The sequence below is a fragment of the Mesitornis unicolor genome, unplaced genomic scaffold, assembly GCF_000695765.1.
Source record: "Mesitornis unicolor isolate BGI_N332 unplaced genomic scaffold, ASM69576v1 scaffold106, whole genome shotgun sequence".
Classification (NCBI taxonomy): domain Eukaryota; kingdom Metazoa; phylum Chordata; class Aves; order Mesitornithiformes; family Mesitornithidae; genus Mesitornis; species Mesitornis unicolor.
In genome coordinates this window covers 15282-28537 of record NW_010191430.1, presented here as the reverse complement: position 1 = coordinate 28537, position 13256 = coordinate 15282, and the positions used below count along the sequence as shown (strand labels likewise).

The 13256-nt window shown below is 37.1% G+C and overlaps 1 protein-coding gene across 1 annotated transcript in view; it reads left to right on the top strand.

Moving 5' to 3' along the window:
- The window catches only part of PRKDC (protein kinase, DNA-activated, catalytic polypeptide), a gene marked incomplete at both ends in the record, with an annotated part of 47294 nt that overhangs the window by 18800 nt on the left and 15238 nt on the right, over positions 1-13256 (top strand). Inside the window, 14 exons of the mRNA XM_010186723.1 lie at positions 748-891; positions 1115-1266; positions 2082-2213; positions 2653-2764; positions 4219-4343; positions 4437-4586; positions 5022-5195; positions 5550-5648; positions 6321-6531; positions 7102-7291; positions 7657-7872; positions 9127-9239; positions 11172-11303; positions 12471-12650. Of these exons, the coding sequence (XP_010185025.1) occupies positions 748-891; positions 1115-1266; positions 2082-2213; positions 2653-2764; positions 4219-4343; positions 4437-4586; positions 5022-5195; positions 5550-5648; positions 6321-6531; positions 7102-7291; positions 7657-7872; positions 9127-9239; positions 11172-11303; positions 12471-12650 (2130 nt within the window). The remainder of the gene's footprint in view (positions 1-747; positions 892-1114; positions 1267-2081; positions 2214-2652; positions 2765-4218; positions 4344-4436; positions 4587-5021; positions 5196-5549; positions 5649-6320; positions 6532-7101; positions 7292-7656; positions 7873-9126; positions 9240-11171; positions 11304-12470; positions 12651-13256) is intronic.

Below are 13256 nucleotides of genomic sequence, written 5' to 3'. Positions count from 1 at the left end.
CAAGTATTCTGAATATAATATAAATACGTTTTCTCCCAAACCCTGCTTCTGGTAGTACAGGTGTCTACAATATGTGTCTTCTGTAAACTGTAAGTAATTGATTCATTGATACTGGCAAGGAGTATGGCTGATTATGTTTGTCATCTTTCAAGGACCAAATATAATAGTTTATTAGTGATCACTTAGAGCTAAGTGATGTTCTGGTTCCAGAAAGATATTAAGATAGCATAATGTGTCTTTGCCTGAAAAGAAATGTTTTCTAACTCTCATTCTTGGCTAAACATTCTCATCCTATTTCATATGGTGATTTTAAAGTATAATGTTTCTGTCTGAAATACTCCAAATCCAAAATAAAAAAGGCTTAATTTCATAATTAATTCAAGAAGCTTCAACACCTACTTAAAGCTACTTTCTTAGCAAAGCTGTCTGAAATGGAAGGGTGGATGAATGGCATGCTCTTTCAAATCCTTTAGGAACAGGTTTTCTGCGTGAGAGCTGTATTATGTGGACCTTAAGTTGATTTTATGTGAATACTTGGTTAAAGGTTTCTAAGCACAATTGAGGACTGTAGTTAAGAATACTTTCTATTTTAAAGTTATTTAAAAATCTTTGTGGTTGTTGCTTCAGAAGTTAAGCAAAGTGATAAGAGGTTGATTTAGCAGTCTTACTTGTAATGATTATTGAGCAACAGGTTGTTGAATAGTTGGATAATTCGTACTTGCTCACTGATTCTCTTGTTTTCCATAGGTTTTCCGACCTTATGCAAAGCACTGGTTCGGTCCATTGCTGCAGCTCGTTGTTTCAGGGAATAATGGAGGTGAAGGGATTCATTACATGGTAGTGGAAATAGTAGTTACTGTCCTTTCCTGGACAAGTGTAACCACTCCCAAAGTAAGGAAATGTGAAATTCATTTTTATTATTATTGTGACTTTTTGGTAAGGAATGTGTGAGCTTGTTATTATGCACTTACAATAATTTTCTACATCAGTTCTATATCAGTGCTTTTTCTTTTCGATATTAACTTCAAAAATAGCTTATTTACTTGCTTTCATAAAACAACGTATGTCTTTGTGTTGGAGTGACTATGTTTATTTTTGCTCTTATTCATTTTAGGGAAGTATTAAGGATGAGATTTTAGCTAACAGGTTGCTTGAATTCTTGATGAAGAATGCATTTCACCAGAAAAGAGCTGTTTTCAGACACAATCTGGAAATTATAAAGACAGTTATAGAGTGTTGGAAGAACTGTCTCTCCATACCTTACAGGTAAGCATTTAGACAATTGCTTTCCTTTATCAATATTTCAAGAATATAAGTGAATATTATAAAAGGAGAGGAAAAGGTAAATTCAGCTGCAATAGTAAACTTTTTATGCCTAGGGCTGACAGTAGAACTTCAGAACTGAACAGTCCAAAGATTGTAACTTAATTTGCAAAACCACAAGGAGAAAGACAGGGAAGACATGCACAGGATTAGAACAAAAGCAGGAGCAATCTCTGCAAAGACTTATGTTTTATTTGAAATTTTGGGTATTATTTATCGCTGAATATTGGTGCACTGTTAGTAAGACTTCCGTGATCTGCTGTGCTTGAGATCTTGTTGCAGAGAATTTGTGTGCTTACAATCTCTTTTTAGATTTTTTTTTAAAGACTTCTTCATTGAAGCTAAATACTTAGATCTGCCAGAGCAGGATCACCTAGAGAATATCACACAGGAACATGTCTAAGTGGGTTTTGAACCCCTCCAGAGAAGGAGACTCCACAACCTCTCTGGGCAGTCAGTTCCAGTGCACTCTTACCCTCACAGTAAAGAATTTTTTCCTTATGTTGAACCTCCTGTGTACTAGTTCGTGACAGTTGCCCTTTGTCCTGTTGCTGGGCACAACCAAGGAGTCTGGTCCCATCTTCCTGACACCCATCCTTTGCATATTTATAAGCAAAATTAACATACATACTTTCTGCTGGTTTTGGTGAGGTTGTATGTGTTCATATATCTGTACATACATAGAGAGTGGGTCATTTATGGTTTGTATATTTTGGGTTTTTCATGTATGTCATTGCTTTTATGTTTTTATCCAACAGTTTAATATTTGAGAAATTTTCTAGTGGAGACCCTGATACAAAGGACAACTCAGTGGGAATTCAGCTGCTGGGAATTGTTCTTGCTAACAACTTACCTCCCTTTGACTCAAAGTGTGAAATAGATCGTGTCAGGTGAGAAATATAGCTTATTGGAGAATGATTTTGATAAAAGCTTAAGACAAAGAGAGCAAGTCTAACTTGTCAGCATGAGATATGGGAGCTGGATTGGTCTTATATTGGAATTGTTTGTCTCATCATCCCTTTGCTGTTGTCTGTCAGATGTGATGGTTTTCTAGCTGCAAACTGCAGACCATATTTATTTTGAAAAATATCTAGAAGGATGTAAGCTTTTTTTACAGTGGGCCCGAGGTTTGCAGTTTCATGGGAATTAACAGTCAGGAATTGCCAAAGCAGGGACTTAAGACACTGCAGGTGGAAATCCATGTTGTGCTGTATTCAGCTATTCTGAAAGCAGTCACTGATCCCCTAGGCAGCTCAGGTCAGTTTTTTGTTTCAGTTTAAAATTGGATGCTGGTGTAGTGACTTACAGCATGTCTACCTTTTGTATTAGATATTTTCAGGCTTTGATCAGCAACATGGGCTTATTAAAGCATAAAGAAATTTATGCAGCTGCAGCAGAGGTGTTGGGACTTGCTCTTCGATACATTGCTGAGAAAGAAAATGTAAGTGAACTGCGTTGTGTGTTTGACCATCCCTGTCTTAATTCTATATACATCTTGTATACAACTACTCAATTCAGCTCCAGAAATCAATGTATTTAAAACTCAGCAGTCTTTGTCCAACAGATCAAGTTAAAGGTTTAAAATACTAACTCTAGAGGAGAAGAATTTGAGAGCAGACTAAGTGCAGAGTTTATGTCCTGCTGTTTTGGAGCTGACAGTGAATGGTCTCTTTCAGAAGCATTGTTCAGCTTTTGCCAGCAACGCTGGCATGGTACACTTGAAGCGTTTTTTTATGTTTATTTGGGGTTTTTTAAAGAAAAAAAAATTGCAAGTTGGGAGGTTTGGGACTACCTTTTGAATATCTGTATCTGAGAATGTTTAATAAGTTTTGATGTAAAATTTAAAGGTATTGCATTTAATTTTGAATGCAGTTATTTTCTAGGTAGTGGGTAAGGTGAATGCAAAACTGTTACTCTCCAAATCCTGCAGTACCAGAACTAGGGGATCGTGCTTGATGATCACAAAAATCAGTTTGAGACAGATGCTAGTAGTGCTTCTTTACACAACAGTTAGTGAACTTCTGGAATGTGTTGCCAGAAGAGGTTCTAAGGGTAAGTAGCATCAGCAGATTCAAAGAGAAATTGGGCAAATTCATATACAAAAAAACAGGTCCTAAAAACAGTAGACAACAAGGTACACTCTTAAGATCCCTAATCTAATGACGGATGCAGATTGGCTTGTATGAAAGAAGACAAAATGTAGCCAGGCTCACATGCTCCCCCTAAATATTATTCTGCAGCTGCTCTTGGAGACAAAAATATCAAGATATTGGCTAGGTGGATTATTAGTCTGACTTTGCAGGTTATTCTTACTTCTCTCCCTACTATTTTTACTTCTTTACCAACTGAACTGGTATTCAGGTTATTTATAGAGAGTATTTCATAAGTTGGATTCCTGCAGTCTTCTCTTTCACAGTCTTCCAAGTTCCATTATAAGCAGTATTTTGAATAAATGAGCAAAGGTTGTGCAAATAGTTTATCCTATACAAAGCTTATTTCTTCAACATTAAGTGAAGGTTGCTGCTTATTTTTCAGCTTTTTGCTAAAATAGTCTATTTTTTTTACATTCATTAAATGGAAATCTGCCATACCAAATGAGAAGCTAGTAATTATTTATGTTAAGCATACTAAGCAGCTTGTATTTCAAAATGAAGGTGTTGGTTCCAGACCAACCAAAGGAAGCTCACAAATGTATTGTTTAGGCAGACAGTCGTGCGTGTCAGCCCTGCATAGCTGTACAGCAGCCATGAAGGACCATAAATGTCAAGATGAGGTGGGTGGATCTTACCTAACAAAAAGCACTAGAATCTAACAGTAAAGCAGCAGAACCATGTGTCATTGAGGTGGTTATGAGTTTCATGACTATGCTTGGCATACTGTCTTTCTCATTTTCAGGTACTTGAAGATCCAGTTTATGATTGTGTCATAAGACAATTAAAACATCATCAAAACACCCATCAGGATAAGTTTATTCAATGCTTGAATAAAGTTGTTAAGAATTTTCCACCTCTTGCTGACAGGTACGTCATTATTTACATGATATGTTCTTTGTAGATCTAGAGGAATAATAGAAAATAATTTGCTTTTCTTTGTGTGCTTCTGGTTATCCTAAGGTTTATGAATGCAGTATTCTTTTTGATACCCAAACTTCATGGTGTGATGAAAACCTACTGTCTGGAAGTAATCATGTGCCGGGCAGAAGAAATACCTGATCTCCACTTGCAGTTAAAGAGTAAAGACTTTATTCAGATAATGAATCACAGGTGAGTGGTCATGTGATTACAAATATGGATGCATAGTCTAAATTTCTTGGTAACATTTTCAGTGCTGGCCATGACATTTTCATGTTCAGAAGTATTTATAATTCATGTTCATTTTTTGGTCACTGTTCTCCTAATTTGAGCTAATGGAATCTGGGAGGTAAGTGTTAAGATGGGTTAGGTCACTGTGAAAAACAAACAAAAAACTCTAAATAGCATTAAGGTGAAGCACCACTGGGATATAAATTTCTGCAGTGTGTATTAATTTAGCATATTCTTACTCTTAGATTGAACTCCAAAGTACTTGCCTGAAGCCCTTTATGCAAAAGCAAATATTATTGCTAAAGCCTAAACTGGTCTTTTGTTTCTGTGTGTAGCAGTCAAGAGTAAAGCAATGTAACTGTTGTTCCCCCCACCACCTCCCTCCTCTTTTTTTAGGGATGATGAAAGGCAAAGAGTTTGTTTGGATATAGTGTACAAGATGCTGTCTAAACTAAAACCACAAGAACTTAAAGAGCTTCTCCCTGGAGTTACAGGGTTCATTTCTCACTCTTCTGTAGTATGTCGACAGCACATGTATGATATTCTGATGTGGATTTACGATAATTACAGGTGTGTATTGACTGCAGATGCTATCTTTCAGAGGTTTGTGACAGGCACAGTGAAAGTGCCTGTAACACACTCTTCTAACTCTGTGTCTCTTGGTGCAGGATTTTTCCAGCTCTCAGAAGAGTAGAACCTGTGGTTTGCCAAAGTATCTCTGGCCTTTAGCAATTTTGTCACTTCCCCTAGGGGACAAAAGACTTAGCTCTGATGCTCCCACTATTCTTCTTGTTGTTGTAATGCAAGGTTGATATTTTTATGACAAGGGTGTGTTCCTCCTTTTCTCCCACTGTACTCATCCTCTTATTTTACTAAGGATTGTTTGAGTGAGGTCATTAAGAGACACTTTTCTCCTGTCATCAGTGATCCAGAAAGCCAAGCAGATGATGATTCTAAGGAAATACTCAAGCTGACAAAAGAAATGCTGCTTCAAGGACTAATTGATGAGAATGCTGAACTGCAGTGAGTAAGCGGTGTTATGATCACTGAAGTAACAAATCCCTAAATTGCTCGCTCATTGTTTATGACAGAAGAGTTGATCTTTACAGGTTTTTAAAGTATTTTAATATAGAAGGGTAACAGTAAGATAACATTATTTCCTTTTCTTCCGATAAGTTAATTTGTAAAATTGTGTCCCATAGTGTTACACCAAATTTAAGTGAAACACAGAGCTATTGAACAAACTTCAAAGCCATGGAGGTGTTGTTTCAGTACGTTAGACTTAATTCTGCATTCATGTTCTAGAGTTTTTGAACAACAAGAAGGTCCTCACTATACACAAACACACAAAAATAGATTAAATGTTGGATTTTAAATTTTGTTTGGCGAAGCAAAAGATAGAATAGGAGATCGCTGTGCTTTTCCACCCCTAGCACCTCTCAGGAGGAAAACAACACAGTAGAAATACTTTTTTCAGAGTAAAACTTTAGTATCAGTCAAATGCATGGCCAATGAATGAGGAATTCGGTGTAATTCAGTGGAAGGTCTATGGCATGACAGGGTTAGTTGAAGACTATAATCTTATTGTGGTTTTTAGGGTTTTTTTGGTTGTTTTTTTTTTAACTTGAGATTTTTATAGTGTTATGTTTTCTGTTTGCAGATAACCAAGAATAATTTTATTCCCTTCCTTTACAGATTAATTGTTAGGAATTTTTGGAGTCATGAGACAAGGTTACCAACAAATATTCTTGATCGCATGCTGTCACTGTTAAATTCTTTATATTCCACCAAGATTGAAACACAGTACTTGAGTCTAATCACAAACTTTCTGCTTGAAATGACCAGCAAGAGCCCGGATTATTCCAGAAAAATATTTGAACATCCGCTGTCTGAATGCAAATTTCAGGTGAATTGTAATGTGTTATCCTGTGTGCAACCACGTGGCAAAGTCCATTCCTTAATGTAGTTACCACGTGAACAAGAATGTCATAGTGAAGGAGATTTTTGAAAGTGCTTTTTGTACTCTGTAGTTTAACAGCTGCAAGTCATGGCTTATGCACAATATCAGAAGTTTGATTTCACAGGGGTAATAATTTTGCTTTGTTTTCAAAACAGAAGGAATATATAATTATTTTTGCTAAATCTAAGTATAACTGATGTGTAGAGTACTGAAATACCCCAAAAAGGGGATACTGGAGAAAAGCACCATATGCTGGAGAAAAATTGTGAAGAAACAGGAATACTGATTCAAGAGCTGTAAATCAGTCCTCAGCTAACCAGTCCTAATTAATGAGCTTTTTTGCTGAGCTGTAGGTTACATTTATATGTTTGGAGTTTGTTTATTTTTCTAGTCAAGTTCTGCCCATGTACCTGGGATTATATTTTAAATTCTGTACTTCAGTTTCTGCTTCTCAAGGAAGGAAGGCAAAAAGCCTCGATCCTTATTATTCTTATTAAAATCTTTTTGTGTTCCTAGGACTTTGTAATTGATTCCAGCTGGCGTTATCGAAGTACTGTGCTCACACCTATGTTTGTGGAGACTCAGGCTTCTCAGAATATCCACAGGAATTTATCACAAGAAAGATCCCTCTCTGCTTCTGGGTCACTTGGTGGTCGAGTGAGGGCTACCCAACGGCAGTATGAATTTACACCTACGCAGCATGCCAGTGCGTCCAAACTCTTCTGAAATTTTCTTATTTTCTTATTATTTATTATCTTCCTTTCTGTTGTGGGTGAATTTTTAATGTAAAAGTGTAGATACATTTAAAATTTTGTTTTTAAGGGTCTTTTTTAATTTAATTATGAGAAAGAACATCCAGACACATTTTTATTAATCTCATGTATTTTATGTTCTGCCTAATGTAAAAGAAGTTTGTTTCTTACTGCACAGCTTGAAATCTGTTCTGCCCCAGGACACTGGGAATTGTGTTTTTGGGAGAGGAAAATGGTCTGCTTCTTAAATGTTTTCACTTGATTTGTACGTGAATGTGTTACAGATCTTTTCAATTTTTGTTTTTTTTTTTTTTTACAGGTGGTAAAAGTTCTTTTAATTGGCTAACTGGAAGTAGCATTGACACATTGGCAGAGTATACAGTTCCTTCATCTTCTGAATCCTTGTCTTCATCCATGCTCTTGGTTAACAAACGGAGTGAAACATTTAAACAAGCAACCTTTAAACCAGTGGGACCAGATTTTGGGAAAAAAAGGTTGGGTTTGCCTGGAGATGAAGTGGACAGCAAAGCTAAAGGTCTGTAAGCCTCATGATGTAGTTTCTGTATAAACATTACGTTTTTCTTTGTCAGTTAGTAGGCTGGCAGTCCGTTATCTTTGAGACATTCCAATTGAGGCTGACCTTGAGAGATCTTGTTTCCAGGAATGTGTGGTGGTACATAACATGTGGCAAAAAGCTAGAATTGTGCTAGGAATTGCAAAACTATGTGTTGCTAAGATGAAAGAACTGACTGTATAAGTAACCAGCTAGTATGATCTTTGCATTCCTACCTCTCCTTAAGGTGTTCGTAGCATGAATGTCAGACAGCTCTGTCCCTTCAGTTTTAAATTTTAAAATTTAAATTAAATTAAATTTAAACTGCTTATCTCATTAAAGAAGAGATCTCTTTAAACATATTTTTCTCAAACCATTTCAGCTGTGTTGACATGATCTGCAACAAATTCAAATCTGGCATTAGAACTACTATTTTCTGAGAATGTTTCTTCATCTACCCAGTCAATAACTGAAAAATATCAGTACTTTTCTGGAATGGCTTAGGCTCCTTCTCCCCATTTCACCTTTGCCTACCTTGTCATTAAAATTTTGACTAGAGGAATGACTGGGAATAGGAGTTCAGGCAGAGAACTCTAAAGATTGACCTGTTCAATACTTGAGAGATGTTTCAGGGCAGTTTTGAATCGACCATGCTGAACTACAGAAAGAGAGAGTTCAGCCTACCTTCCAGTCAGTCCTTGGTCTTCTACCAGGAAAATACTAGTTACAGTGGTATGGGATTTTTTTTGCTCACTCTTCTTTCCTAGGGAATGGACTGAAGTGAGCAGTCTGTAAAGTGGCCTTTCTCTGTGACTATCCTGAGCAGAAGTTGATCCAGCAACAGTTCTGTAAAATACAGTATTATATTACTACTACCCATTCTTTGAATATATTTAGTACCTCTTTTATGTTGGAAGCTATATACTTTATGGAATATGGTTCAAATGCCATACTTGTCTTGGAGAGCTTAAAAGAAATCTGATGTATGGGGCAAATTTGTTTGTTAATTTTGGTGCTTTCCCAGTACAGGTAGTTTGACTCTTGACAACTTAATTTGTTTTAATTTGCTGTTTTGTTGAAATGCCTTGCATTGACTTGTTGGATATGAAACTTAGGAGACTAGCTGGTAAGCTAGCAAATACAAAGATGGTGTTTATTATTATATGATACTCTTGCCTTAAATCTGAAGTTTGCTTGAGAAAGGAAAGGCTGTGGACATGATCATGTGCTCTCTAGGTATAGAAGAACGAGCAGAAATTCTAAGACTGCGGAGACGTTTCTTGAAGGACCAAGAGAAGATCAGTCTGATTTATGCTAGAAAAGGTGTGGCTGAACAGAAAAGAGAAAAGGTTTGTCAATCCAAATAGGTCTAAAACCTTAAGTCCCAAATGCCATTTGCAGTCTTGCACTTTATCTCTAGAAGTAACTGTGAAGAAAGCGTAGGTGTAAGATACTGGTTGCTACGTTAAAAGCTTTAGAAGGTTTTGTTTGGAAGTCATGCTATTTATGTGCTTAAAGCACGTAAGAGCTGGACGATAACACTTCCAGTCTACCACTTAGTGCGTATGAAGTGATTTTATGTGATGGAGACCCTAACAGCTATGAGAAGCTCTTTACGATTGTCATCCTGGAAACTAGGAGCCTTGAAGCTACAGTACTCTGCAAAAATAGTTGGAGAATATTATCCAGTGTCTGAAGGTGAACTCAAAAATGTGATTGATACAGCTGGTGGACTAACCAGAACTGTTGCATACTTTTAACCTGAAGGAATGTCAGTAATAATAATTTGCCGAGTGTTTATGAAGGCCAGAAACTTAGTACTATGTGGGTTTCTTGGTTGTGTTATGTACTTACAATAAGTTTAAGTATTTTTAATCTCTGTAACAGTTTTTCAGAGGTTCATGTTACTAAAAATAACATACATTATTGTCCAAAAATGATAGCAGTTAGACCAAGAGCAAAGGAACTCTGGTTTTAGAGCTACCAGTTTGAAAAACTCTTATAATTCTTTGCAGCTGCAGACAACTGTGTAAACAGAGCTTATGCCTGGAAGAACCACTCAAACACCTATTTTAGCCAATTTATATTTACTGGCAGGATAAAGCTACCATTTCCTCCCACCCTGCAAGAGAGAACCTGTAAATGCATTCTGTATGACAGTCCAAAATACCACCAACAAAAAACCCTGTGATATTCCATAATAAAAGACCAGAGAAGACCATGAATGCTGTTAGGACACCTTAAACTTTTCAAGAGATTTGTTGCAGATAAACACACAGAGAAATCAGTGGCTTGTGTTAATACCATACCTGATGAGGCAAAACAGGAAAAAGTAGGTCCTGAGGAAGAAAGTATTTGGAAGTAGCTTTAGCAAAGTCCTGATTTTTTAAAAATAATCTCTTTGAAGTTGTGTGGAAGAAAAACGGGCTCAAACAGCAAAATTATGAAGGGTTTACGGAAGAGAAAAAAAAATCTTCAAGCTTTCTTTATATTTCTCTCTTCCATTCTACCAATGTATATATCCACACATTGTCTGCTAGTTTAACTGGTAATGGCAGTAGTTAAAAATAAAATCTCAGCCTTTAAACTTACTGCTGATTTCCTTATGGCATATCAGTGCTATGAAAAGGAAGCAAGGCAGAAGAAAAGATGGGTTTTGTCTGTATCTAGTAGTAGCTCTTGTCCAATTTAAAGATATTCCTTTAAGCCTCAGCAAAAGGCAGGGCAGCCATTAAACAATTGCAGTTTACAACAGCTTTATTACTGTTTGGTTTAAGGTTTATTAGGAATCAGTTCTACCAGGTTCATCTTTCTTCCTTCCCCTCCCATCCCACTGTGTGAAATAAAACACATCAGCTTTAATAACCTGCTTTTACTTTGCACCTGGACAAGGCTGAAAATCATCACATAATGCACTATGGTGGCTCAGCTGCCAGCCAGTGACTTATTAAACCATAGCAGCTCACTAGCTGTAAAGTCATAAACATTCTCTTTAAAAGTGACTTAAATAATACCTGTATGGAAGCAGGAAATACAAGGCATTAATATTAAATTTAATGGCTGAAGTAAGTCTATGAACAAGACTTGAGAGTTTTCAATTTACTAAGACAATTTTGGGTTTAATAATATTACAGCTTCATAAAAAATGTATTTGTTTAATAAGCATGGCAAAAGAATATAAAACACTTCAGAAATGCTCTTGCTTATTTTGTCTTGCCTAGATACAGCTCTTTCTAAGTAATATGATTTATTATTTTTTCAACATGAGCAATGCATTTCAGGAGATGAAATCTGAGCTGAAGATGAAGTATGATGCCCAGGTTACTTTGTACAGAAGTTACCGAGTAGGAGACCTTCCCGACATCCAGATTGAATACTGCAGTCTCATTGCCCCTCTGCAGGGCCTTGCCCAGGTCTGTCTCCTTTTCAGTGGTCGTTTGTGATGTTTTAATGATGTGTGGTTGGGCAACTGCTTTCAAAATTGATGTATTGTTTTGTAGTCAACCACTGTGACATGTATTTAAAGAGTCTGTTTTCAGGGAGTGTTTCTTCTACCCCTGGGCTGGTGCAGTGATGAGAGAAGATGCCCATAGCTTGCCTCATCTGAGCAGTTGAGTTGAACACTGAGGACCTGAGACATCAGCTGTTGTCTATTGCCTCTGGGTTCCTCTGCTTGAGAAACAGATGGTGGTGGTCTTTACAGACATTATTGTGAAGTACATCTCATTGTACAGCAACAAAACAGCCATTTTTGTTCTTTTATATGGCTATAGTAGAGCTGTGAAAGTACAAATGAAGTTATTGTGTCTACAGCTGGACTCAGACTACTCAGTAAAGCTGATCCAATAATCTTTGTCCTACCCGAGAGCGATAGAAACTGTAGGCTGAGCCTATCCCATTTTACAGTGTTTGGGAAGTCAGTGTTCCTGATTACCTTTGTATTTAACTTCTTTTGATGGTCCCTTATCTCTGTGTAAAAGGGAGGAAGTAGCACAGTCATGAGTTATCTGAATAGCATTAGATCAAGAGTTAGACCAAACTCCAGTCCCATGGTAGACCAGGATGCATAGGGTTATGTTACACATACAAATGTGTTTCTGAGTTGAAAAAACACCTTTAAATCTTACATGGGACTGTCTCTCTGTGCAGACAATCTGTCTGTTGGCTCCCTCAGTGTTAGGTCCAGGTCTCCTCACACATTGATATCTACTGTTTTTTTCCTGAAATTGTCTTCACTGGCAGTGGTGTCCATAAGATGCTGTTGGTTGTCTGGTTCCTGTAGTGACAATTGTGAATATGTGAAAGTGGTAAATTCCATCCTCTCCACCAACGCTCTGGCCTGAAACCTACATCGCCTTGGAATTTCTTTATGTAGAAGAGTTAAGATGGGATTTGGCTCTAGATAGGACAGTAATTCCTGTTATAGGCATGATGCATTGTCAGACTAATTATTCCACTCCCAAAGAGTGTCCACACAGGGATTAGGTATAGGGTGGGTCGTATCTCCTAATTTTATTTATTAGTTTAATGTGTCACAGCAAAATTCACTGGCCTTTATTTGCTTTTGTTGTAATTTACAGAAAGACCCAACATTTGCCAAGCAGCTTTTCAGCAGTTTGTTTGGTGGAATTTTGCATGAGGTAGAAAAGTCTAAAACTCCTTCTGAGAAAAAAGACATCATCCAGAAGCTGCTGAATGACTTCAATAATTTCTTGAGTACGAGCCTGTCTTACTTCCCGCCATTCATTGGGTGCATCCAGGTAAATCCTGCTATATGGCATGAAAGTAACTGAATATAATGTCTATGTGACAAACCCAGTGGTGGTGAAGGTTAAATACTGTTACTGAATTTTAGACAGAGGTGGAAAGAGAATTGTTAACCAAGTGGGTGTTTCAAGTGACTTATTTTTCGGAGTTTCTATGATTTCTGATCTGTAGAGTTTGAGTCACCTTTTAATGTTTTAATTGCATCAGTAACAAGAAGAGACTTGATTTTAAATTAAAGCCACAAGAACAATTGAAAGGGTTATGTGGGTGTCATGTGCTTATCTTCTTGTTTCTGGGAAGTGCTTACTGAGGAATACTTTGATGTCTTGAGGATATCAGTAGCTGTCAGACTGTTTGTTGTTAGCAACTCTTATTTATTTTTTCAAATTAGTGCCCTGAAGTAGTTGTCTGGGGACTTTCAGTAATGAAGGAAGGACTCCCTTCCACTGACGGGTGGGTGGGTGCACCACAGCCGTTTCACTGGAAAGGAAACACAAGCCTTTCTGCTATGGGAATATACTGGTCTGGAATAGATTACAAACTTCATCTTTTGCTCCAGTTTTCAGGAAGATAAAACCTGTCCAAGCACCTGTAACATA